The following is a 27888-nucleotide window of genomic DNA, read 5'->3' on the forward strand; positions in this document are numbered from 1 at the left end:
ATCATTAAACATTATTTTATTCTCTATTCTATTACGGAAAGTTTGAAATTTTAATTCTGTTAAGCCGATTATGCGCAAAATCATTTACTGGAAAATAATCGACGTTTTACTATAATTGCTAATACGATGTTTTAAATAAAGATACATAGTCTATTTAGTTAGAAGAAGAAACTCCGTTACATGGCAACGCGTGTATACATAAACTAACGTATAAAAGTGTTCGCTTCACTGAAGCGAAACGTTTCGTATTTATTGTTAACTTATACATAGAATTATTCAACTCGAGATAGCAGATTTTTTAATAGTTTCATAATAGTGACTGGCTCTTACACCGTTACAAATACACAAGATACAGCATATAAAGCCGCAAACATTTGAAACGTTATTATCTAATAAATAAATAATATTAAAACAATAATATCGTCAACAATGTTAAAAAACAAACATTTTTTGGACTATTTTTTCGTAATATTTCAGCCTTAGTTGCATCGAGTTACATATTGTCAATACGTATGTAACGGGTAACGATTAATTAAAAAAGGAAATACCCAGATACCATGGTCCCGAAATGGTTGTAACGAAGAAGTTGCAAGGGCAAAATGTTTGATTATCTTTGACTAAATTTTCAGAGTGTCTATACACAGTCGCCAGCAAGGGCTTGAGCGTAAGTTTCATTATGACGAAGCACAAATCCATATTAGTCGACCGTTCTGATCGAACAGACATTCTACACGTAGCAGAGAGCATCCTATTTATTTTAATACAAACAATATTTTGTCTGATACGTGTCGATGTACAGAATTGTGCTTGCGACATTCTGTAGCCTCTACGATACCTGTAATGGCGCGACCAAGAGGACCGGTTTGCGCGACATTCGATATATTAAATATAAATCTTGATCGGTCTGAGAATAAATACGAAATAACAACTAACAAGTAAGTTACCAGAACGAAATTGTACACTTTGCTGTATAAAAGATCCGGCGACCGATTTATTGGGCAATCCCGTGGCGAAATATTAAATAATATACGTATCTAGCTTTATACCTGCTTCAATAAATAATTTAACACTATGAAAATCGTCAAACCGGTCTCTAGGAAGAAACCCGCTTGATACGAAGCTTCTCTACGCAAAAGTAAAGCCGATCGACAGCATAACGTTTCACAATGTACATGTTTCACAATGCTATGACCGCTTGTACCTATGAGTAAAAACACGTCCTGGTTGACTTTTTAGGCGTGCTTTGTTCTTCGTTATAGTACGTCGCAGCCTTCCTAGCTTTTCCTGAGAACGGTCTTAGGCGTAGACAGAGGTAGGTGGAGAGTATACACGAGAATAATAACACGGCAAGGAGTACTATGAGAGTAACGACGAAACCTGGAGTAGTCATGCAAATCATAGCCGCGTTCGCGGTGTTCTCATTCCGTACAGGGAAGATCATCGTCGATCCGCTCGATTCTCCGTTGTTCGACTCATCGATGGAAAACGTCAGGTCACCTGTAGAAACAACTCGTATTATACGATTGACTCCGACCGCCTTCTGAGGACTCGGCATTATTTCTCGGGATTTTCTTCGTCTTTCGTCTCGAGGACGTCCCGCGGCCGCCTGCAAATACGCTTCCAAAGGAAGCGGAATAGGGGGCGGAAGACCGTAGCCGGAGTCAGGATGACCACTAGATGGAGGATGATGATTCTCCAAAAGACCTTGAGACTCCAGCAACAAAGGAGATTCGGAGCACTGCTCTGGACATTGATACCGACATATCTGTATGGTGCATTGAAAATGCACTTCCATCGAGTCGGGGAATTTGAACGCCTGGAAATGAGCGTAGGAGAGTACCGACGCGGACGCGCCGAAGTTCTTAATCTTAGTGAACCGCGACATAAGCTTCGGTCTAGTAATGCAACCTCTCTGATCGACCAGTTGAATCGGCGCTCGTTTTCCGTCGTGTGCCATGCAGTTTCTCACGAGCATATCGAATTTCGAATCGTCGTCTTTTATCGCGAGTACCATCGTCATCGTCTGACCAATTTTAACCAATCCCGAGACTTCGGACGCCCATGGACCCTTCCCGACCTGTATTTGCATCCAGCAACCAACGTTATCCCCGGCGAAGTCGGCGCGCACCACGTCCAACATGTCGACTGGAAACGGACGGAACGTAACAGATTTCTCGTACAAGTCGTGCCAAGTGCATCGCAGCTTTCGCGCCTGATCCCAAACTTCCTGAACTTGCGGATCGTATTGCACCACGATAATGTTTTCAAAGTACGTTCCTGACCCGGATTCAGCGCCGTACCCGTATAAACCATTCTCTGTATTGCCAGCTGTGCCACACGCGTGAATGCTAATCTCGAAGTTAACCGAGGTGCGCCCTAACCCTGCTGGTAAGTGCACACAATTAACGTTACTGTAGTGGCCTTTGCTAAAGACTATACCGTAGAACGGTTTATCAAAGCCGAGGTAAACTTTCATCAAATTTTTCTCGCACTTCACGTCTAACGAAATGATCTTCGGCATATCTGGCGTGGGTGCTGGCCAGGGTTCTGCACCTACAGCTGTGCTAATCCCACTACCCGTTGTGTAGATCTTGTCGATGGCCTCCGATGACGCTTTCGATGGCGGCAAGGGTGGCGGTGGACCATGATACGCGACGTTATGGTGTGGTCTTGGATGTGGCAGTCCCAGTCCACCTCGACTTGGCGGCAGAGGGAGGGGATGACCTCGGAGACCACCCGGTTTATAATGATTACCACCGGCATCCTTCTCGCCTAACGATTCTAACGCCAATTGGTCCGAGGTATTTATGTCGTTGTCTTGACGATTCAAGGCTGAATTATCGTTACGACTGTCCTCTCCGGGAATTGCCTCGACTACCTCGACATCCTCCGTTCGAGCCAGCTGCGAACACACCAATGAAATGCATCAGTGTAAACGTGTTTCTATGCAAAGTAGGCAGTGAAGTATTTTGTAGAACGTCCATTGAGAGGAAAGGGATAAACGACGAGAAAGCGTGAAAGTAGATTGACGTTGTCGGACTACATAATTTACACACGTGCAAGTTCTTCAGGAACGGGCTACCTTTATACCGGATCAGCTCGCAAGTGCAATCAGCGAATACCTATACATATACATTCACCTAAATTATCGTGCAACGATGCACGAATTTACTCTGAACGATCCTGACAAAAGAATTAATCTTCAACATGCGAACGAATGATATGTACGTAATGGATGTAGTTTAACTTTGTTTGCGATATTTCGCATCTCGCGTGAATTATTATTGCTTGAATCTTCTAGCGGTAAAAATTGTTTATCAGATAATACAATATGTAGCGAATCCACATTTCATTTTCATAGAATCAAATTTTTATTGTGGCCACTATATGCATATAAATGTAACTTAAACAACAAATAACGAATATTCCACTTGTTTCTTGCATGATATTGAAATTATAAGAAATAAGGCGATGAAAATAATAAGATAAAAATTGTCGACTTCTGCAAAGGTAGATGCATTTTTCATCCTTGGCCGCTTGTCACAATCCGAAGATTCGCTCAGAGAGCTATCTCCTGCCGTGTGCATTCCTGATGGCCAATACAGGAGACAACAGCCTCCGATCAACAAACCCGTTCTGACTGTTCGACGAATGACGGGTTCGGAGGGTCGAGGAGGGGCAACCAAACGATGAAATAGGAGCATCGGGCCCGTACACCAGTGTAGTGGCTGATTGCCTCACGCGTGACCCTGGGGCATAACGGACCACCCGTGTCTTTAGCCGCAGGTCAATCGGCCAGCTCAGCGCTTCGGATACACGTTCAGTTTTCCGCTTCTACCGTCCTCCGATTCCGACATCTGCTTATCTGCTCGTTGTAACTATCCGGCCAACGCGTCCCATAATTCGGCAAAAGCTTACTGGGTCAATCGTGAATGAATCCACGATGAATTTCGACCACGACGATACGCGTCCAACCAGAAAACACGGTGACCGTCCTTCGGCTAAAACGACTTGGATGGTGTTTGCGTATCGCGCTGTTCTCATTTTCAATCCGACAAGCTTCTCAAGATTACATCGCTAACAAGCTGTTTCATTAGAGACCGTAATAACGATACGCGATAACAGCCTACTCTTTTGCTCGTAATAATAACGACGTAATTAATTCTCTGTTATTCGAGGTCTGATTAATACCAATAAGAAGGAGATTTGACAAAAAATGAAAATTATAGGAATCACGAAGGTCGGTGATTATCCTCTACACCGAGCGATCTCCTACCTCTGAGAATTTCTCTTGTAGTCTTACAAAGGTATTTCATTCATTCTAACTGCGCTTCATTCACTTGACTTAGCCTGTACACAGGGACTGTCACGCTCTCTTATATACTGTCTAATATCATTCTTCGATATTTTAGTTGGAAGATATCGTTGAAAGAATTGCAAACCAAGGCTTGAGAAGTAAGTGTGGTTAAATTCCGTATCTTTTATTATGTATTTTTGTAGGATATTAATAAAAACAGTGATCAACTTTCTTCGAAATATGGTCACGAAAAATCTTGTTCGATATATGATTATACGTGATGCATGTTAAGTAATAAAACAGACAATTGCACGTCGGGTAACTTGCTAACTACAGTATGCATAATCGTGACACTATTCTACTATCTAAGTCCCATTCAATAAGAATACGCTTGAATAATTGACACTATATATTCACCTATGACACGTTACTTACATTAATTACAGATTGATCGTATTATTTATAATATTATCAATTAAATTAATCGCAAATTAGAATCGACTTTGTAATTGATAGAAGAAGCACTGCGTTACAGAATTAGGACGAATTAGGGCGTGGAAAAAGCTTCGAATCTCGATTTACCAATAAACACGTTAAATCATCGCGATATAGTTTAAAGCAAAATTTCCATTTTCGTAGAATCGTTCCATGCATATCTGGCAGCGATAATAACGCTGATCGTTAATTTCAATCGATGACGCAAAAAATATTTAAAATGTTCCCGCGGTCTGGAAGAATGAACGTTGTCCGAGTAGCGATGGGAAAAAAGTAAGCAACGAATTGAAATCGTGTCGGTCCTCAAGAATGCAGGGTGGGAAGGTAAGATCACGAAACCGGTCGTTTCGTGTGCGATTTTTGCGCGCAATCTTGTAAGACCGATTCGTGGTGAAGGTCCGACGATAAAACGTTACTTCGTAGTAGACGTGGATGAGCCGGATCGGAACGCCGCGCACCATTTCAAGACATCGACCGGGTCTCGAGTCGCCCTTAGCTCTGGGTCAGAGCACTGGGTAACGGCATCGCAGGCTATGTACCCACCGCGATATCTGGGTTATAATGTAGTAATTACCCACGCAGACATACCGACCTACCCCCTTTGTAATAATGCCGCTTGTTTTTCTTACCTCCGGTCGGTTTTGACCACTGATTCACTGTTTCACGTATGTTTTTTCCCGACTTTCGGTCCCGTTTATCGAACGTTCAATTATTTTACGCAAAAAAGTCTTTTAAAACTGGTAGATTTTATTCGAAACTACGTTTTCAAGATCGCAAAACGTTCCCTATATCTCGTACTGGAATTTTTAACGTGACCGAAATTTTAATAAACGACGATATCTTTGGAATACCAATGGAAGTATAAAAATATTAAAGGATTTAGAAGCAAACGTAGACGTTCGAAAGATAGTTATTTGAAAAATGAAAGGGAGAATCGTATTTACTTACCCCCTTTAGTAGGAGACAGGCTAAAATGAAGATTCGCCACCGCATACCGTGTTAGCGTCCACGGTGAAGTATTCCAACCGTACCGCTGAAAAAATAATTGTTCTTCTTTAAATTAATACAATCTCTTAATTAATACAAACAAATTATTAAATTAATACAAACAATATTCACGCCTAGAGTTATTAACAAATAAAATATCTAAGATAATAATGGCCAATCGAAGATTATAGATTTCCTTTTACGATCGAGATAAATGGGTCATCGAAATTACCCAAGTTAACGAAATTAAGTACAATTCGTGATTGAGAAACGGAGAAATTACCATATGCACCGTAAAAAGCTCGTAATTGCGATTATTTCACGGCAATCTGAATCGATGTACGATTAAGATGATACGAAGAATTGTTAGTAGAAAATATCGAACATTAAATGGACGAACCGGTCCATCACTGGACACCTCGCTCGTGTTTAATCGTCAATTATCAGACACGCTCGCTTCATGCGACCACTAGGCCACCTGTCCCAAATTCCTGTCGAATGTCCGGGTTTTCGCTCCGTTACCTCGTTGTAGTCCGCGATACCAGACTGCCATGATCGATAACTATAGGTATAAAACAAATTCGTCAAAGCCGCGCCGAGTTTCAGAAAAGATCATAAATCATTTTGCACGTTGTCTTCGCCAACGATCATCGATTCTCTTTGCCATCACTGAGAAATAACAACTGAGAAGAAACGTAAGCTGATTTCACTATCGAAACGATCGTGATCGTGTCGGCTTTTCCGCGCTCCTTCGACTTTACCGTGTTCCTTCATACGTGTAAAAGTATCGAAAGAGGAAGACGAACCTTATTTAAATACAGGTAATGTATTATGTATTCGAGAAATATATGTCTTCCTTCCGCGATAATTATTCGACCTTACAGATGTTTCCGGTGACTGGTTAATGGCGAGTACCTGTGTTTTCCAAATATAAAAAGATGAAAAAAAATTAAGATTTCCAAGGCAAAATGATCGCGAATCGACCATAATCGTGTGGTGAATTCGAGATACACAGAAAACTACCGATGAATGTAGGCAAGTAGGTTTTCACCTATCGGCGTACCGAATCCACTTACGTGGATTCAATGCTAAAATCGTCCTTGGCAATAGATTTCTGCCCTATTTCAAGTCAAACAACAGGCGATACACGAAACGAATCACCGATTTCAGATTTGAGTGGTCGTTAATGTGCCACTTCGATGATAGCGAGCTGAAAACTTCTTAAAGGTGATCAGCTCGAAACTCTTATCGATCTCTATACGAAAATTCGTTTAAAGTGATTCAAACTTATTTGATATTCGATAATTCTTTACGGTCACGATACAGAGAATTTTTAAAAAATACTTCTCTTCCACTTATACGATGGCGAAGCATAACGCAGCCGCAATAAAAGTAGTGTTTCTTCCTGTTCGTAACGTGCAACGTATATAATTTATTCGTTCCTTTGAGAAATCGCGATCTACGCCGAATTCCGTTAACACGGTGAAGTCACAAACGCTTATTTATTACTGGCATACATTAATTATTATTCTGCTTTACGATTCGTGCCATGATAGACCACGACACCTGTTCTTTCTTTCACTACGAGGCCATGTTTAAATAAAAATCACCGGCGGCTGTTTACACGTCCGTTGTTCCATGCTAACCATGAATCGAGCACGCTGAAGATGTGGCATGGTGCCAAATACATATAACGGTTTCAGCGGTGTGGTAATTCCAAAGTCAGACATTCGCATAATAAGTGCGTAGCTAATAGTGACCCATATGGAAAAAGAGTTGAAATATATTCTCGTTCCCCTTTCTTCTCGATTACTACACTATCGGAATAACGAAGACTATGCGAATCGTTTCTGTCGTTAAAATATAACAGAAATAAAAGAGTTAACTCTTTCATCGTTGAATTCAAATATAAGAATTTAATGGCTCGTTATCCACCTTTCTCTTACTTTTTCACTTTAAATCAGTTTTGTCTCGTTAGTTCAATCTGTCGGCATGTAAACCAATGTCGATTTAGAATCAATGTCAAATTACAAAAACAGGATAACTAATAGATAGATAAAAGCTCATAATCGTATGCAATAAATGGAAAAGCGAAGATACTTGCTAGTATCGTTGATGATGTGTTTATGAAATGTAGTCACATAATGTATATACATTACCCTATCGTCTATAATCTAGTGATTATATGGTAATCGAACGTAATAGAGCAAACTGACAACTTGATGGCAACTCGATGCGTTTTCCTAGTAAAGGCGTGCGTCGTGTTACAATCACATAGAAAGTAACATAATTCGATGTTACCAATCATTCCTTGCATATGCTAATTATACTTAAACCGGCATATCTTTAGTAATAAGCTTAGCTGGAATGTCGTCATTAATAATTTATACGAGTTTCGTTTGACTGGAAATAGGTATCTAATCGATGTTATATTTACTCTTTTACGAAAAAGTTTCACGATTTACAATAACAAAAAGATTGACTGAAATTATTTCGCTTCACTGATTTCTGTACCGATTTCATGAGGTAATAATTCTTGATCGACTAGCAGCTGTCAACTGTAGCCGCACATGTGCGCACGTCCGATAGAACGAAAGCGCTTACCACGTGGTTAACTATAACGCGGTACATACCGTATAATTTCTCCGATTTTCAATTCCTCTTATCGTTATCAACCAATAATTGAATTTCATCTTAACACGTGGTAATTATTCGTTAATTCATGGTGTCCTACAATAAATACGTCTAAAAGATCTCGCACGTAATTGCCTCACATAAAGTCATGGTCAAAGAATCTAATTACTTTCTGCTTTCCATCGATTCTAATCTCCATCGATTAGCCATCGGTAAATAATAAAGCTATCAAATTTCTGCAAGGCATTATTTACAAGCGATTTATCGACATTATGCGCGATACGTACAGCTTAAAAATATCTTACGTTTGTCCAATCGGAAAGTAGACGTGAAAACGCAGATGAACTTCTGACTTCTGTTTTCCAGATTCCGTGTCAAAGATGTGCGATGAGAAAGAAAAGGAGGGTTCGAGCAATGCACCGCACTGATTGAAGCACCATGTGCCGCGAAATCTCCGCGTACCCGCGCGGTCGGAGCCTCTCTAAAGCACAGACAATTGATCTCGACCGATTTCAGTGGCGAAAACGAGGACGAAACCGGCGAACGGCGCGAGAAGGTAGGACCCGAGAGACGTTTGCCAAAGCCAGTTGCTGCTGATTCGTGCTCTTCCAAACGACTCGTTAAGTGTCCTCGAAGGCTCCCCGTGCGACTGATCTCTTCGTGTTTACCGCGATGCGCCACGATATCTGTCAAGGCAGCTAGAAAGACACGTTGCAGCCTGGCTGTCGCCCGATGGTGCACGCGAGAACTCGTGGAGTCGGAATGGGGTACACCTGTCCGATATAGAGAGTATACTATAAACGTGGCGGCCCGCCCCCTGACCCAGACACACAGTACAGTTATATAGGTCTCTCACGAACCGGAGGATATCTCTTCTCGTTCGAGCCACACTTCTGACGACCACGACCACGACTCCTGTAGATGTGGTCGCGGTGGTGCTCCTATTCGTTGTTCTTTTCCTTCCCGATAACCACATGTCGTCGCGTGTATGCGTGCGACTCGTCGAACGTACAATGTTGCGGTAACATGCGTCTTTAACATTTTTCTGTGTACCTACTACCCACCGTGCAGGTGAACGTTGCGTGGTTCACGGAACGCCTGAATTTAATAGACGTGGGAGACTAATGCGTAGAACAATTCTAGACGATTCGACGAATTCTTTGGTCGTGATAGCTTCGTACGCGACTACGTTGAATCGAATGTTTCCATTATCATTATACTTTACAATTTCACTTACGAGATTCGTACTGTTAAATGCAATAGATGTTTTTAATATTAATCTGTGATCTCTTACTCTTTTTTAGTAAATAATGTTTGTCGTACTTACGAGCGTTTATAATTATTACGAATTATATAATTTTAAAGGGTAGCATTAAATATTTTAAAAATTAAAGCCTCTAATTTTTAGCATTTCTAAATAACGTTCATAAAAAGTCTGCGTTGAATCGACATCGACAAATTAATCGTTAAAAGTCTTTGTACATCACAATTTAAGTCGTTACACCATTCGAGTACCATCAAGATCGGGAACTATGTAATGCTTTATAGTACTGTTCACTTGTTTATTTCACACGAAGCTTTAATTGCGTAGTACACTTTTATCCTAATTACCCAGGACAATGACTGCACATACATACGTGCAACCAGACGTACGAACATTGTAAATGGGTGAATCAGTTGACAGTCAACCGGCCGGCCGACCGACCGACCGACTGACCGCACACGCATTGCTGACCTATAGATGAGTACCAGCCGGTACTTGTGTCTCTGTGTGTAACAATGGATAGAATCTTATTAGCAACGATCATTGTTCGGTTTCTCCTCTGTGAATATACCCAGAGGCGTTTCCTGTTGGTGTAAGGAATACTTAACTAAATTTTGACCATTAACTGTTGCGTTTTTTTTTTTTTTTTTTTTTAAAGATACAACATTCCAAGCGTGTAAGAAATTGGAGGCAAAGAAACGGTCGGGTGAAATGTACACGACGATTCGATAGATGAAAAGAAACGTTTCTAATGATTAAGGTAAATTTTATGTATATTATTGTGTGACGGCAACTTAAAAAACAGACACATTTCCATACATGAATACACTATTGATACATTAATTAATATATTACATGATTACTGATTACTACGAGATCACAAACAATAGTTTTGTGCACGCCGCTGTCGGAATGACAATGTCGTTAATAAGCGATTACGCTATCGCTTGAATAATATATTTACAATTGCATTTACACAAAATACCTACAATTTCTTTCCTGCGTATTTACATTAAATTTACGATACAGATAAAATACATCGTACATTATAATTCGATGGTTTCACCACTTTTGCGTCTGTGCAAGCACTTATAATATTTAGCGACACAGAGATCAACCATCAATCCATACTTCACCACGCGACTGAATAGCGCATCATCCTTAAAGACATGATTTATCAAATACACAGAATCGTAAAATGCAGAGTTTGAAACAGCATTAAGCCGTTGCCCCTCGTACACGGTATACGTCTCTGCCGTTATAATTGACACGTTGCGAAACAGGTATTTCGTATACCCTTTAAATCAGATTAAAATGACAGTTACGACATCGTGTCGAACATTAAACATAGCGAGTGTTATGAGTATTATGTAATACACGTAATGTTTGTGTATGAAATAAACTTTTCGTTCACATCGACCGATTGGATTGATACAGCATGTATAAATTAAATATACACAGTGTGTATACACAATGTCAATTTTCATATTGAACGGGGTGACATAGTTTCTAAAATGCGAATCCTGTTCGTACAAAAACTTAACAATGATGCCTTTTAACTTCAAATCACCTTCTTTTTTTTTTATTAATATATTGTCTTCGATGTATTACGCTATCTTATCACGGTAAAGTTCTAGAACATATTTTAGAAACCATTAGGATTTGAAAATCCAATTTGATTTTCATGAAACTTTCTAGATACTATCCAACATTTGCCTAACGATGGATCATCAAGTATAAGTTTACGTTTATTCATACAATCCATTAAATTGTTCTATTCAGCCATCGCTTGCGTGCCTGTATTTATACTTTGTTTCTTCACCAAGGTGCTCTTTCGGTTTATAAATATAATAGAAACGAACAATTCCGTTAAACACGTGTATTTCGTAACATAATTTCGGCAAGATTTCCATGTATAACTCTATATGACCGCAGTGAACCAGCACCGAAAAGATATAATACAAGAGAGAAAAATCAATAAAAATACGTTCAATTTAAAAAAGTGCTAAAAATACGGTACCTTATAAAACTAACGGTTTATATGGCTTACTTAAAGCTTTAGTAGAAATTATGTATGCAAATGTTGTTTAATTTACAATAAATTAAAAAAAAGCATGTTTTTGTTCATCTTGATAACAAAAGAAATCGATATATTGCCTGAGCATTGAATTTATCAATATTTTAGTATTATTAACTATATCTTAGCTTTCTTTTTGTGAAGTAAGCCTTTTGGCATGCATCTCAAAATATTCTGTTTTTGAAAGTATTTAATACAATCGTATTTACTTTAAAAACAGCATACAGTGAGTCCTACATAATCCACTGAGGTAAAACAAATAGTTCTATATAATATTGGTGTTTTCTTATTAATTTTTTTTTTGTATTAACAATAGTGCACAAATAAAACTAGTATTGTGTTACGCGAGAGCAGATGCTGGTAGGGAACTGTGCTTAGGTTTTGTCTTATTTAGAAAAACCTTTATATAGCCATTGAAATCCGCACTCACAAGAACGTGACCGCCACAGCCTTTAGTACGCTGCTCGACCACAGGATCGACGGGAGGAACATCTACGGTGGAACTACCCAGATTTTTTGCATCTTCTTTACCTTCCCAGTGCTCTCTTTCTTCGATTTGTTTAATAATACTATCTGGATTTGGTGCAAATACTGCGCATGTCACCACAGCGTTATGTGCTTTTATACCTTCCCAAAAGTCATTTCGATCTCTACGTACGCTTGAAAATTTCGAATAATCATGATGAGTTTTCCAAATATAAATGCATTGATTTTCCGAACCACTAACTATATATTGTCCATCAGGACTAAAGCTTGCTTTAATTTGACTACTGACGTTAACATAACCTTTGTATTTGCATGATAAATTCAAATCTCGCAAGTCGTACAAGCGTATTCGGCTATCGTTTGAAGTAACTAAAATTTTATCTTCTCCCGGCATTGGTTCGATACCACTAATCTTCCTTCCCGTTGAATTTTTACCTCTCGTTGATCGAACGTGTATTTGCGTGTGATACTTCAGCTGATCGGTGTTGTAAAATATACATCGGCCATCGTAAGAACCAACCACTGCGAATTTCCCATTTTGACAAAAGTTTGCTGCGGTAATCAATTTAGTTTGACCATCGACTTCATTCCACACAGCTACCTTTTTATCTGGAATATTCCATAATCGAAGTTTTCCGTCTAAAGATCCTGAGAGAAAATAACGATCATCACGAGGATGGAATACTATTGCTGTAACAAAATCGATGTGCTGAAAACAACATAAGCATTCCTTTCGTGATATATGCCAAAGTCGCACAGTTTTATCCATTGACGATGATAAGATAAAATAATTTTTAGACCATGAAACGTCGAGCAAATCCGAGGTATGTCCAGTATAAGTGCAAAATGGCTTTGGCATAAAGGGACTTTTCGTCCCTTCTATTTCACTAAAGGCACTAGCCACGACATTAGGATCTTCCATAGACTGTTGCGAAACCAAAGATTCTTGGGAAGGAGTTGGACTAACTTTTTCAGCATTGTATTTAGTTCGCATATCTTGAAAATACGTAAAAGCATCCCGTAAAACCCAAATTCTTAAAACTCGATCTTGACCTGCAGTAGCGAGTAATCGTCCGCAAACTGAAAATTTCATACACCAAACAGGGCCCACATGCTCGCCACTCAAATCTTGAACATGCTGTAAACAACTAAATTCATATGGTCCTTTGTGACTATTAGAAGCTTTCAGTTTTATGTATTGCTGTTCACCAGGATATACTTCATCTACTATATCCATAACATCTTCTTTATGTCTTGCATGCGATACTTCTTGTGCGATAGATTTTGCTTTATCCATTGTTTTCTTCACGGTAGATCCTAAAAATCGTTTTAACTTCTGTGTTCTTTTCCGAACTCTACCAACAGATACATCTTCATCTGGTGGTATACTAGACATTTTACTATCAACACTTTCCTCGTCACTTTCTTTTTCCTTTTCTAGACTAGAATTACTTATATATTCTGAAGTAAGTCTCATAATATGAAGTGACAAAGGATTAATACATTGCGGCAATTTATCTTCTGCTATACTTAATGGTACTCTTTCTCCAGTATCTAAGTTTAGAACAGTTACTTGCTCCAAAATTTCCTAAAAATAATTAATACATTATTGCGGAAATATAAATAAGAGTAACAACATTTTTAGATTTTCCATCCATAACATACCATATCGGTTAGTCGTTTTCCAGAATCTGTTCTTGTTCTTACAAACATATTTAGCTGTTGTACCATATCTTGATCACCTGCCGATTTTCGTCTTTCTTTCGAACCTTGAGGACTTAAGCCCGATAGTTTATGAGGACCTAATGAATAGCGGCCAATACTATTATTGGACATGGATCCCAGTGGACTACTGCTAGATTTGTCACTTGATCTCAAACTCATTAATTCAGCTTTCATTTTTTCCAACCTTTCCAACTCTTCGGTCGATGGACCTTCGGCTTTTGATCTATCTTCATCCTATACAAATAATGACAATAATAAACAATTTATACTTTATGTAAATATGAAGCTATATTTTACAGGTATATAGTACTACAGACTTGTGGTTTAACAACATATTGTCCTTTCGTTGCAGATCGAATATCGAGAGAATGTTCAAATTCTCTGGTAATAGATTCAATAGTGCTTGCTGGACTTGGTAACGGCGAAGCAGATAATGCCAATTCTGTCGTGGAAGGCTAAAATTATAAACCTATATTTATTTGTCTTATTCAAAACCACTTTCTAGTAACAATCTTTTATGCTATTGCAGAAAGTATCTTTTATGCTAGAATGTTATGTTAATAAATATCGTACTGCAAGATCAGAAGGTGTTTGAGCTTTTGACTTTTTTTTACGTCTTGGTGGTGCAACAGGTATCCCAGCCATTGTAATGTCTTCGTTTGACTTTCCATTATTCTTTGTACTAGCGATGACATCCGGTTCTTGAAGCATAACAGTCTTGTCATTTTGCAAGTGAGAATTATAATTGGACCTACTGTTAACAGAGGATTCCTGAAGGATATCCCCTGATAACGTAAGGATGCTGGAGGACTGGGACACCTTACCAGATGCTGTGTCCTCGTCTTTGCTTGGAATACTAGCAATGGAGGACATCTGGCTTTCACGGGTAAGGGTGGCAGAAGTGGGACACTGGGTTACATTTGGTGCAAGTGTAATAGATGCACTGTCCCCGACTCCAGCTAAAATTCGACCTACTCGTCCTAAAGATGTCATGCTTTGTAAACTAAGAGTATCATGTTCTATAATCCTGAATGGATGAGTTGTTTTCGAAGGAGTGGGATAAACACCCTCGATAGACGACGTTTGACTATCTGGAGGAGAACTGTTAATTGGAATATCATCATCCTCTGTTTGCATACGTTGTCTAAGTTCACGAAATCTTCTTCTGCCTACACTCTTATCTGTACTTGAATCCTTTCCATCTTCTTCCTGTTAAAATAAACAACTTTTATTAAAAATTAACACAATGCTAAGCATATAATAATTCAATGTTGACAAATACTTACATTTTTATCTTTATTGACTATACATTCTATTGTTACATGTTCCTTTGGTTCTACAATTGGTTTAGGTTGAGCAGGTTTCACAAAAACATCATCATCCATTTTTTTACTGGATTCTGATCCATCCTTACTTTGTATTTCAATGCTGATAGAATCACGTTGTTTGCTTTTTCTATGGAAGTGAAATATTTTACTTTAAGAAATAATCCTTACAACATGAAACGCAAAAAATATGTCACATTACTTTAACAAAAATAAATTAACATCCAAAACAAATAAAATATGTAAATATTTACCTATAAAAGTAAGCAAAAAATGTAATTATGTCAGAGTGAGTGAATGATTTATTAAATAGATCAACAATAGTATAATAGAAAAATTTCGAAAAATTTCTAAAATTATAATAACAATCTTTTAACTTCTAGAAAATTTACAAATGCTAATCCTGAAATCGCCGCATATGATCATATGAACGACTGATATAAGTGCTGAAAATCAGACCTAACCAAAGATAATTACTTAAGAACACTATACGACGATAAAAATTAGATACACAAAAGCGACTCGAAAGAATCTTCTCTATCTATAAGAACTTGAAGCAAAAATCGAAAGAGAAGGAATTGAATACGATAAATCGAAAGAGAATAAAAATTGCAAGTTAAATTTTATTATACGTTATTTTCAAGCAGTATTCAGATAGTAATGGAATTTATGCAAGAACAATTTTTATTATATGTACAAGGTGTATAAAAAATTAAATATATAGAATTTAGAATAGAATCATTTAATAAGCAAGAAGTGATAAAATTACCGTGCATTGTGATGAAAAGTATCATCCTCTGCATCGAAAAATTCTTCAGAATCGCTGCTTCCAGACATTGTCGTCTGCACTGAATAATCGGTAATAATACTCTTGTCCGCATCGGTACTGTCAAGGCACGTCACGCGTTTCGCAAAATCGCGAACACTAGGGCCAGGTAGAAGCGGCCACAGGATCGCAGGCGGCACGAAGTCATGATTCGACTTCTAATAGCGGTTACACAAGTGCACAGGTTTTGCGCTGAATGCGCTGGTGCGTATTTCAATTATCCTAGTTCTTTCAAACGTGAATTAGCGATGCGAAAGTGGTAACACTGCACGAGACCGTCCAATAAAGTGGCTGCATCATGGAAAAGAGTTGTACGATTGGTGAACAACAAATTTGCAACCTCGAACTCGTGCAGCTGCCCGCTCGCTAGCATGCCTGCTGCAAAGGAGGCGAGCCGTCACACAAAAGCAAGATGGAGGATCTCACAGTCGAAGTATGCGGCGAAAACGGAGCATATTATAAGGTTCGTTCTGTGAAAAGTATACAAAAAACAGGGCGGAAGATCGAGGCCGTGGATAGACCAACTTACGGCCCGTGGCGCGGTTCTAATCTCACAAAAGAGACGCTCGTACTTCGCGAAAGCGCGGCCCTCAAATGTTCGCGAGGTAACGCGGCTTCCTCCGACGCCATGTCTCGTTTGACAGGGCGTGATTTTCGTCAGCATTTGATGTTGCGTTTCATCTCAATGTCCTACCGATTCATGAAAACGCATATCCTTGATACTGGAATTATAAAAACATTGCTCTTTATTGTACCCCGAAAGCATCGTGATATATTGTATTTAAATGTCTTACGCCACTCGTTATACCTGTGATTCTTCAACGAATAAATTTCTACGTTTTATGTCTTATTTTTTCAGGCCTTTGTCACAGATGTCTTTGAGGACGAGGTTCTGGTTACATTCGAAAATGAGTAAGTATGTTTTCCATTTCTTAGGGATAGTTTAGGTGCTAATATATCTGAAGGTTCACTCTAATATTCTGCTAATAACAGTGTAGTCTCCTGAGCAAAGGAATTATACTATTTTTATCAGCAATAGGAGACCTAATATTTCTAATATCTGTGTCAAAAGTTCTCAAAAATTGTATATTTTTTATGGATGTTATTTGCTGCCACTATTTTTTAGGCTTTTTCATATATCACTTTTCTTGTATGTTAATGATAAAAAGTATATTAAATAATCATAAATATTGTAAAATATACATAAAATTTAATGCAAAGGGTTAAATCTATTTATACATATATAGTTATTATATATATACAAGCTGTATATTTTTTCTTTGTTTCTTTCTTATGTGTAAAAACAAATAATTTTATTTTGAGTTTTAAATATATTAAAATTAATAATGTGTAAGTATATCAAAGAATTATATTTTATTTTGTTCTAAATTTGATACTATATGTAAGGGAAAACATAATACATTCATGACATCTATTAAACAAACAATAATGACAACAATAATGTTATTCTATGGAATTATAATTTTAACGTATAGATGTATATGTATAATATATATTTATATGAATAAAAATGCTTCTATCAGAAATTATTTATAAGTGTATATCGTTTTTGTTAAAATTTTGATATTGTGTGATATTGTTTATGGATAATTAATGAATAATATTTAATGAAATATATTTCATATTCTAGCTGGCAACCAGAATCGAAATTTCCATTTGCTCAAGTACGTCTACCTCCAACAGATGTTCAGAAACCTGAATTTTCTGAAAACATGGAGATTGAGGTATTTTCTAGGTCCAATGAGCATGAAGCCTGTGGATGGTGGAAGGCCATTATTAAGGTTAGTAAAAAATTCTTTTAAGATATAATTTCAATGAAAAAATTTTTAAGTAATTTCACTTACAAGATTTTATACGCTTAATTTTGTTTCAGATGAGTAAAGGAGGTTTTCAAGTAGTTGAATATTCGGGATGGGAATGTGCTTATACTGAAATTGTAGCTAGTGAACGACTGAGAGCAAAAAATCCTAATCCCCCCATTGATAAAAATACATTTCACAAGATCGAAATAGAAGTACCTGAAGATCTAAGAGAATTGTACGTAGCATGTTTAAAGACTATCTTCTTTTGTAGAAGATTAACATATATTGATCGCATGTACATTATATTTTAAACATCTTATTTAATGTACATAGTGCCAAAATGGAAAATGCACATAAGGAATTTCAAAAAGCGATAGGGGCGGCAGTGTGCCGATACGTGCCTGAACGGGGAGTATTGCTGGCCATCTCCCGTCATGAAAATTTACATCGTCACAGTAGCATGCTCCAAGAAATGCACTTTAGAAACTTATCGCAAAAGGTGAGTTACAAAATTGGATTTGGTCTTAAACAACTTGGTGATAATATAAAATGTACAAATTTCATAAAAACATATTTTGATATCACACATCTTTATATCTTACACAATATTTTACTTGTATATTGCAGGTATTGCTTTTAAAAAGAACAGAAGAAGCAGCACGTCAACTTGAGTCAACGAAGCTTCAAACAATTGGGGGGTAAGTAAAAAGATTAGAGTTGGTGTTGCAATTAAAAAAAATCTTGTGACATTTAAATACCTGCCCTTATCCATACACTGTCCTGGTTACCATCCTGTCTGTGGTTTGCATTTACTGGCAGAAAAATTCACAAGATTTCCAATCATTAATTAATATGTTTGCTTCAACATCATATAATTTTCATGAATGTTATGTAGTCACATTACAAATATTTATTATACATTTCCTCTAGTTTTCACATATTACAAGTGTGATTGTGTATAAAATATTTAATAAATTTTACATGCAACGTTTTCAAAGTTCATATAAATCTTTGTGTGTTAGTTATCTTATTTTACATACTTTTGCCAGTCACAAGAGCACGATGTGCATATAGTAATAAATTTGCACACAATGTGTTTTTTCATCTGTCTTTAGTGAATGTCACTTTGTGCTGACAAATTCTTTTGTTTATCTCATAATATTACTTATTACAAATAGATTAATGCTATGTTTTTCATTGTTTGCTGATTACAACCATTAGTTTACATGTAACATGATCAGATTAATTTAATTTAATCTACATAATGATACATTTTTTACAGTTTTAATTTTCTAATCATTGTGTTTATAAGACAATAAAAGCGTAATTTTTTCAATTATGTAAAAGAGTTTAGGAATTAATGGTTTGAAGGGACATCGAATAGCAACTTTCAGAATCTAATTTGCAATAAATGATTTTATCCATTAATTATGATTAAATAAAATCAAGATCATTTCTGATAATTAAATTTATGTACTATAAAGTACACATTAGATATGCATGTATTTGCAAACATATATACATGTACACACTTATTCGAAATGTCATAAAAATTTTTAATTATTTTTCCCGTCATATAGCGTATGTCATAATGAATTAATTTGAAACAAAATTCATTCAGCAAAATACTTGTACATTAATAATCATATAAAGAGTCACAAATATCTTTGTAGTTTTAGATGCTTTGCGTGTTCCTGCAGCAAACAATGTCATTATATGTTTCAGCTATTAATACATGTAATTAGGATAACTTTAAATTCTTTTTAAAGTTATCATTTCATACTTTCGAACGTTATAATTATTCTTAATAAAATTATATTTTTAGATTGAGATACACATACCTCCATACATTCAGATAACGGGTTTGTATAATTTTTCATTGATTGAATAATAATATTTAATGAATCTTAGGAAGTTAGTAGAAATTGGGGAGAAATCGTTTAATGCTAACACTGGATACTAATTCTTTTTTACACAGGTATGTCTATGAATGTCTAATATATAAAAGAAAAGACGCATAAAATGAATATGCAATGTTATATTTTATTTTCAAATTGTAAGTGTACTAACATACATATAAAAAATAGTACTACAAATATTATTTATGTCTCAGTATTAGTATAAGAATACTGTGAATAATTATTTCACATAAATATTCTGGAAAGCAAATTCATATAAAACTTCTCAAATTTATTAGTAAGGCGCAAACAGACAGAATGGCAGGGACATAGGATAGGGCCATCTTATATATGAATTTCCAATAAGTTACACCAAGAGTTTCTTTCTCATTTCAGCAAATTTAGATCTTCAAACTTTATATATCAGCGTGTCTCAGACTTTGAGGCAGGAGTGAAAACAAATTCAAGGTGAGATCACAGCAGCGTGGTTTAGATTTAAGTTTAGCTTACTGTATGATAAATCACACAGCTGCATTTTTCAAATGAAAAATGAAACTACACTATAAATGTGCATGCTTCGGCGTTGTGTAGATCATTCACTTAAACTCAAATGCTTTAAGTACACTGACATACAAAATTTATTGTTTATTTTTTCTACTTATTATGTGTTCTGTAGCAAAATTTTGCGTGGTTGATAAAATAGTAAACGAACATAAACGTGTAGCTGTGATCTGTTTTCTTTTTCTTTTTTCTTTTTTCTTTTTTCTTTCTTTTTTTCTTTATATACATATATATATATATATTTATGTGTTTGGATAGAGTTTTAAGTTTATTAATTTATCTCATATCAGAAATTATATTCTAGCCTGCCAATGTTTGAGAAACACTGATATATTAAGTGTTTTGCACAAAGAACTGAATAAATGGTGGCTCTATCTAATATATTTCCAAATCTAAAGAATTTATAAAATTTCAATAAGGATTTTTAAGTAGAACAATATTTCATAATCAATGTGAAACTTTTATACATGAATAGTTATCATGTAGGCTATTATAATATTTTTAGTTTTATTTATGTGATATCACTTATGCATTCCATCTTCATTTATCAAACATCTACACAACTTATATTAGTTTTATAATCCTTCATGTTATATCATAGTTACGAAACAGTTTACTTATATAAAGTAAGAGATTTAATAGCAAATATTTTTCTAATTATATTAAGATAAACTTTCTTTAAATCAAAACAATTATATTGTCTGTTTTCGATTAAAAAATTATCTTTGCTTTGTTATCGTATTATATTGTTTTCAAGTACTATTCAAAACTTGACACATTATACTTGTTTTTATTAATATGATTTAGGAAATTGAATTGAACAGAAGAATAAAAGTTTTGTTATTAAGATTATTTATTTAAAGTTTTCAAAAATTTATAAGTCAAATTAAATTTGTAATATATTTTAAAATACAATTCCTTTATTTTCATAAGAAAGATATGTATGCATGTCTTTTACAATGACTTCACTATGATTTTATTGTTTCAAATTGATATTCATATTATATTGCTGTTTAATATAAACCATTTTATATACATACATATTTATTTATTATTACATCAAAATATATATAAGTATTTTGTATGAGTGTATGTATGCACACATATTATGTGTCATAAACAAATTTTTAAACATGTATTGCATGTTAAAAAGTCATAAATTCCGATTTCACCTTTACTTAATTTGTAGAAAATGTCCAAAAATCAAATTACTCTGGTGTTAGTATATCTAACAATAATTTTGAAATCTTTGCTTGAGTATCACTTTATTATAATTTGTAATATATATTATATGCATTTGATGCTACCTCATAATACATTTTTGTATTACTACTTTTATCTGCCAGAATGCAAGCCACTGACAGGAATTTAAATTTCATTAAAATATATTATGTTCATTATCACTGTATTGTAATGTAATAACATGTGCGCGTAATAATGTAAGACTGCATGTTACTAATGAAAATCTAAATTTTGCATTATTAAACATCAAAATTTGATTATACAATATTATTAGGATATATTAATAATATTCATATACATAACTAATTATTTATATGCTACATTATTATTATCCGCGGTTGATATCGATCAGAAACTTCATAGCAGTATTTAATCGATATTCATTAATTTAAAATATCATTAAACAAAAAATATTATTTTGAATTGTTCTATAGTAATTTAACATATGTATATTAACATATTATACATATATATATATATATATTATGGATTCTGCAATGTTTCAGTAGAAGAAGGTGCTTATTATACATGTTTAGAGCTAAATATATAAAACAAAATTTTGTTTTTTTAGATACACAGATGAATTTAATGTCCGGGAAGACTTGATGGGCTTAGCGATTGGTGCACATGGGGCAAATATTCAACAGGCAAGGAAGGTCGATGGAATTACAAATATAGAGTTAGAAGAAAATTCATGCACATTTAAAATCTATGGAGAGGTAAAAATTGAAATAAGTTTTTACTTTTCTTTCATCATTCCTTTTTATTACGTTATGTTTCATTTAATGAATTAAATTACTCAAGAATTATAAATTGTGAAGGTTCTGTACAAAAACGTAAAATGGTATATGCTTACCTAATTGCAGACACATGAAGCTGTTAAAAAAGCTCGTTCTTTGCTTGAATATAGTGAAGAATCTATACAAGTACCACGTGTTTTGGTTGGGAAGGTGATTGGAAAAAATGGTCGTATAATACAAGAAATTGTCGACAAAAGTGGTGTGGTAAGTATTGTATTAGCATTAATGTAATTTTTAGAATACTTATTATGTATTTCTAAATATTATAAATTTTAGGTACGAGTTAAAATAGAAGGAGACAACGAACCTCAACCAACGATTCCAAGGGAAGAAGGTCAAGTGCCCTTTGTCTTTGTTGGCACTGTTGAAAGTATTGCTAATGCCAAAATGTTGTTGGAATATCATTTGGCACATTTGAAGGTATAATGATGTAAAATGTGTATATAATATATTGTAGATATTATTGTTTATTCACATATTTTTGTAATTTTGTGTTATTTGCTTTAAAGGAAGTAGAACAGTTGCGTCAAGAAAAATTAGAAATAGATCAACAATTAAGAAACATGCATGGATCAACTACAGGACCAATGCCCAACTTTCCTCCAACAAGACGAGGAATGAGTACAGGCCCAGAAGAAGGTGGTGGAGGTCGTGGAGGTCGTGGTGGTCAATCTCGTGGACGTGGTGGCAGGGGTAGGGCTCCCACCAGACACAATGCCGGTAATACTATTACTGACTATATCAACAATGTAGAGAACACACAAAAACGTAATGGCAGAAGCGGTGGACCCAACACGAGAGACAGTAGAGAACCCAGAGATTTTAAAGACAGAGGGCGCGTTGTCACAAAGTAACATTTGATAAATTGTTGAAGTTAAAATCAGTACTAGGATTATTACTATACAAGGTTTATAGTAGAAACTCATTTATTCGGATTTGGTGGGATGATTATTTGATCTGAATAAATGAAAATTCGAATTATCCGATATTCATCCCCAATATCATCTGTTTAACTTATTCAACACTCAATTCAATGCAAATATATTTTTTGTGTAACATACACGTAGCTTATCATACGTAATTTATTCCATCTTTACTACATAATAAACTATTTATTTTCTATAACCTGTTGAAAAATTGTATGTATTTAAATATTTCTTTACATCTAGAAACTGATAGATAAAATAAATTGCATATATAACTGTACATTAAAAAATGTTGCTTAAAAAGACAATTTTTTCTGGATTTATAAATATTTTCTAAGGAATTATTTTCATTTTATCTGTTGAGCCCAATAAATAAAATAATTGCTTAGGGATTCGGATAAACGAGTTTTTACTGTACTTTATTCTTGCAAATACCCATTAAATAATATATTTACAAGTTTCTTTACAACATTTAACAAATTAAAAATCTTAAAAATTTGTAAATGTATCAATATAAACATAGAAAACATTGATCAAAACATATACAAAGAGAATAATTTTGTTCTTAATATATTACTTTATTCATGATTTCATGATGTTCAAATTAAATTTGGCCTCTATTAATAACTATTTACAGTTGTTGTATCTTTCATTGTTTAATTATATAGATTTAAAACTATACTTGTTATAAAACCGTTTCAGCTATTTAGTTTTTCATTGTATATCGTTATTCGTAATTCATTGTTTTTGTCATAATTACTTTATATTGCCTCAGTTAATATCTATAGATATATCAACAATTCGCATTTGTAAACATGTCATTACATAGAACATGGAATTATAACATAATAGGAAATAACTACAACCATATGCATTTGCATGTTTGTGTTTAATGGAAATGCATGTAGTAGCTAAGTAACTCGCGGTGTATGATTCATTTGATTTATTGGTTATTTGACATAATAAATAAAGTACATAATATCGTTTTGTGTGCGAATTGTCTAATCAAATATTATATCTTAAGAGTAATTACTTTTTACGGATTAACAAGTATTTCGCCTCAAATTTATATATAACATGTACCTATATAACAACTTTTGAACCTTTCATTTAACTAAATAATACATTAAATGTAATTAACTTTAATTGCTTTTTAAACGTTAACAAAATTAAGTGTTATCTTAGCTATATTAGGTCGTTTGCAAATTGATAAATAAGAAATTAAGAAGCAATTATGTTATTATTCTTATTAAAAAATGTACTTATATACGTTTTATAATAAAATTTACCTTGTAAAATACTCCATGTGAATCTGATTTTTAACTTAGGAAATATTAGGTAGTAACAATCACATGAATTTTACAAATACTTTTAATTACATTAATGTAATCTAATAAAACTATCTTCTGTGATTTAATACTACACGCTAATATGTTAGTTTTGATAAAAATTTGTACAAATTTATGCAAATATAAGTATATTTAACGGTAGAAGAAGAAATTAAAAAATTAGTGAGCTTGATTCCAAAGATGCCTCTTCACTCCCAATTAATACCCTTAGTTATTATAATGGGAAGCATCATTGCTAATGTGTTAAATGCTACATTGATCATCATCAACTACAAGTAAGGATACTAATCTTTCATCATTTCATTTGTTTTACAAAATCATTAAGATGTTTGTGTTCATCATTTTATGTTCAAGGTTTAACTTGATTTTTGTTATAAATATGGTTTAATTTACAGGATTACGTCGAGATACGTTAGATGGTAGTGAAGACCGAGTAAGGGATCTACCTCCAAGAGGTGGTCATCAAGGAGGTACAGGCAATTCAGGGTACATGGGTGGTAGACAAGGTCGTCCTCCAACTCAACGTAGAGATCGTAGAGATGAACGCCGTCGAACAACCGATGATGAAGATACTGTTCTCGATAGTCAAGACGTTTCAAGCATTGATAGAGGTAACAATACTTTTCCGATAATATTGTATAACAGAACAGCCGTTTCGTCCTAAAGATTGGTAAAGTTCTTTGAGAGTGGCATGGATTGTGAAACAAACACTTGTGACCATCTAACACTAACAATATCAACGATGATTACTAATGCACGCTTACTAATGCGATATAGCTTTCTACGTAATCAATTCTATAAAAATTTGAATTTCAGTAATTCTTTTATATTACTTTATAAAAAGATGGTCACAATGGTTTGCGTATGCATAGAGTCTGTATCAAGTGTGGAGGGAGGACCTAAAGGCATGAGGCGAAGACGGCTTCGACGTTCTCGACAACGTAGTTCTACACCAACAAATAATCAAAAAGGTAATCACGTGAAATTGAAAAATTTAATTTGATATAATATTCCTTTAGGACGATCGGTTTAGATATAGTATAAGAGTTAAGTACAATATTAAATAAATGTTTTAGAATGAATATCGATATTTACACAGTAACACTCAGAGTTAATCTACATATTTGTTTAGGCAGCAATGCCGGCCCAGGAGACCAATCAACTGTAACTAGTAAAGAAGGAACACCAGCAAATGACGTTTCTGCTACTAATAACAGTTCCCAAGGGCCTAAAGGCCAAAGAGAATTACGGTCTCGCCATCCTCGTATGCAACAGAGCAATAAGCCTAAGGAAGCTCTGGTTAATGGTACCAGTGGCTAAATAACCATTATGATCGACAACTGCTACTTACATATAACACTACACCTGATGAGAGCTATTAACACCCAGCACATAACATGACGCATACCTACGCAAGGACTACACGATTATGGATCGCGACATGATTAGTCTACGCTCGTTGTTAAGACTGTTTGCTACCGATAAGAATATGACAATTGTTTAAGAAATCGTCATTCTCCTTAAACACATTTAAGGACACATATTAATATCCATGCATGGTTTAGTTTAATGATAGTGATTATGCTATCATGTTTGATATATGGATACATTCATTGGGAGATAGTAGAAGCATCTGGTAAAAAGGAATCCCCTGATTGTGAAACTGTGCCTCATTTTTATACCAAGCTCCCAACTTGTGTGACAGTAATTCGGATGTACTATAAAGTACTTCTTAATCACTTGAGAAATGATCTAATAATAGGCTGGATATTCGTGGCTCGTATGTCAATTATCAATTTGAATAATTTTCGCCTAGATATGTCGCTATATTTATGAAAAAATAACACAATACGTACAAAGATGCAGGATATAATCCATTTTAATAGATTTTCTTTTTGTTCCTCTTCTTTATTATTTCTTTCAACACTGCAATGATTGTTAGAAAATAATAAAAAAAAGTGTTAACATATTTTAATGTATGTTATGAGCAAAGGTACGTGTTTTGTGTTATTTTGTGTTCATATCTAAATGAAAAAACACAATAATTGAACATACCGGGTATAAAATATTTTGCGACAAAACTAGGACGAAACGTGATGTGGTGCAAGAAAAAGATGGATTCCATTGTTAGTTATAACAATGGTAGGTGGCAGCTGCATGAAGTCTTGGTTAAAAGGTGTTCCCAATGATGTTCCTTCTATTTACTTAACAAGATTGAGTTTTTTTTGGTTTACGATTATTAGTAGAGTTATTTAACAACACTAGGTTTTTATGTTTCAATACTGAGTGTTGATTAATAATACCATGAATGCTAAAATGACTTATTTGATTGTGGAAAAACACAAATGAGTGTACGCAGGAAGTCGGTTTTTATTTCCGGGTTCACTTTTCATGTAATTTAGTCTTTTTTTTTTTTATTACAGTCTAAGCATCTATATCAAATATTAGAATTTGATATGACGTTCGTTTCTGCATTGTTTCGCATGATTTAAAAAGAAAGTAAACGTATACTTAGTAATACCAATGTATGATGTGCCAGAGAAGGAATGATACATGTTTTATGATATCTAGCTGAAGTGCAGACTTAGCGCATACCTTTATTACTATAATACTACTTAGTCGAAATGTGAATGTCTGAACAAATACATTAGCTTTACTATACTAAGCTATAAAATAGATATGGCTAACTGTTTTAAATTGATTATCTGTCAATTTAAAACAGCTGCCTCTTCTTCCGGATATGACAACAACTAATCGGACATGTCTTAAGGATTTTGCAAAAACGCATGGCGGTTGATGCAACACATTGACACCTAACAAAACAGCTGCCATTTTATCTGAATATTCTTATGGCAGCCAAAAAAACTGAGACATCCCCCAACTTGCTTGTTTCAGATACATTTGTATTGATTGCAATTTGTGCATAATTTAAGAATAAAACATTTCTGTACATAGAGCGGTCATTAGTACGATGAACCACAATTTTTTCGAAACATTGATAATCGTTTTTTAATCTTAACAGTCGTTTTAAACTACAATCTTCATCCCTATCCTTAACTTCCATAACATATCCATTATTAAAAATAATGACTATTACGCTTAATCTTTGTTATGAAGCTTTTAAAATATTTATAGTCTGAAAATGTTAACATCTAATTACTAGTTCTATTTAT

The 27888-nt window shown here is 34.8% G+C and overlaps 3 protein-coding genes across 7 annotated transcripts; 1 reads left to right on the forward strand and 2 right to left on the reverse strand.

Moving 5' to 3' along the window:
- Nucleotides 1–1004: 1004 nt before the first annotated feature.
- LOC117208842 lies at nucleotides 1005–11288 on the reverse strand. Its single transcript, XM_033450251.1, has 3 exons — nucleotides 8719–11288; nucleotides 5741–5825; nucleotides 1005–2902 (listed from the first exon to the last, which is right to left on the reverse strand). Exons 2-3 carry the CDS (start codon nucleotides 5783–5785, stop codon nucleotides 1202–1204), a joined length of 1746 nt encoding a protein of 581 aa, XP_033306142.1. The 5' UTR covers nucleotides 5786–5825; nucleotides 8719–11288; the 3' UTR covers nucleotides 1005–1201.
- A 759-nt stretch (nucleotides 11289–12047) lies between these two features.
- On the reverse strand, nucleotides 12048–16312 carry LOC117208839 (WD repeat-containing protein 44). 2 transcript variants are annotated; one of them, XM_033450245.1, is made up of 7 exons: nucleotides 16060–16312; nucleotides 15252–15420; nucleotides 14790–15174; nucleotides 14539–14666; nucleotides 14283–14420; nucleotides 13906–14199; nucleotides 12048–13828 (listed from the first exon to the last, which is right to left on the reverse strand). In XM_033450245.1, exons 1-7 carry the CDS (start codon nucleotides 16125–16127, stop codon nucleotides 12095–12097), a joined length of 2916 nt encoding a protein of 971 aa, XP_033306136.1. In that variant the 5' UTR covers nucleotides 16128–16312; the 3' UTR covers nucleotides 12048–12094. The 2 variants fall into 2 exon arrangements, with proteins under 2 accessions (XP_033306136.1, XP_033306135.1); XM_033450244.1 differs by having other exon boundaries at nucleotides 14539–15174.
- Nucleotides 16313–16430: 118 nt separating this feature from the next.
- LOC117208840 (synaptic functional regulator FMR1) lies at nucleotides 16431–27734 on the forward strand. 4 transcript variants are annotated; one of them, XM_033450246.1, is made up of 14 exons: nucleotides 16474–16579; nucleotides 16976–17028; nucleotides 17768–17918; nucleotides 18011–18174; nucleotides 18273–18438; nucleotides 18567–18637; nucleotides 20234–20305; nucleotides 22212–22359; nucleotides 22507–22644; nucleotides 22717–22860; nucleotides 22950–23160; nucleotides 25111–25326; nucleotides 25588–25686; nucleotides 25848–27734. In XM_033450246.1, exons 1-14 carry the CDS (start codon nucleotides 16529–16531, stop codon nucleotides 26033–26035), a joined length of 1872 nt encoding a protein of 623 aa, XP_033306137.1. In that variant the 5' UTR covers nucleotides 16474–16528; the 3' UTR covers nucleotides 26036–27734. The 4 variants fall into 4 exon arrangements, with proteins under 4 accessions (XP_033306141.1, XP_033306140.1, XP_033306137.1 ...); XM_033450250.1 differs by lacking the exon at nucleotides 25588–25686 and having other exon boundaries at nucleotides 16431–16579; nucleotides 25852–27734; XM_033450249.1 differs by lacking the exon at nucleotides 20234–20305 and having other exon boundaries at nucleotides 16431–16579.
- The last annotated feature ends 154 nt before the right edge of the window (nucleotides 27735–27888 follow it).

Source organism: Bombus bifarius, unplaced genomic scaffold, assembly GCF_011952205.1.
Source record: "Bombus bifarius isolate JDL3187 unplaced genomic scaffold, Bbif_JDL3187 scf7180000008163, whole genome shotgun sequence".
In the NCBI taxonomy this organism is placed as follows: Eukaryota; Metazoa; Arthropoda; class Insecta; order Hymenoptera; family Apidae; genus Bombus; species Bombus bifarius.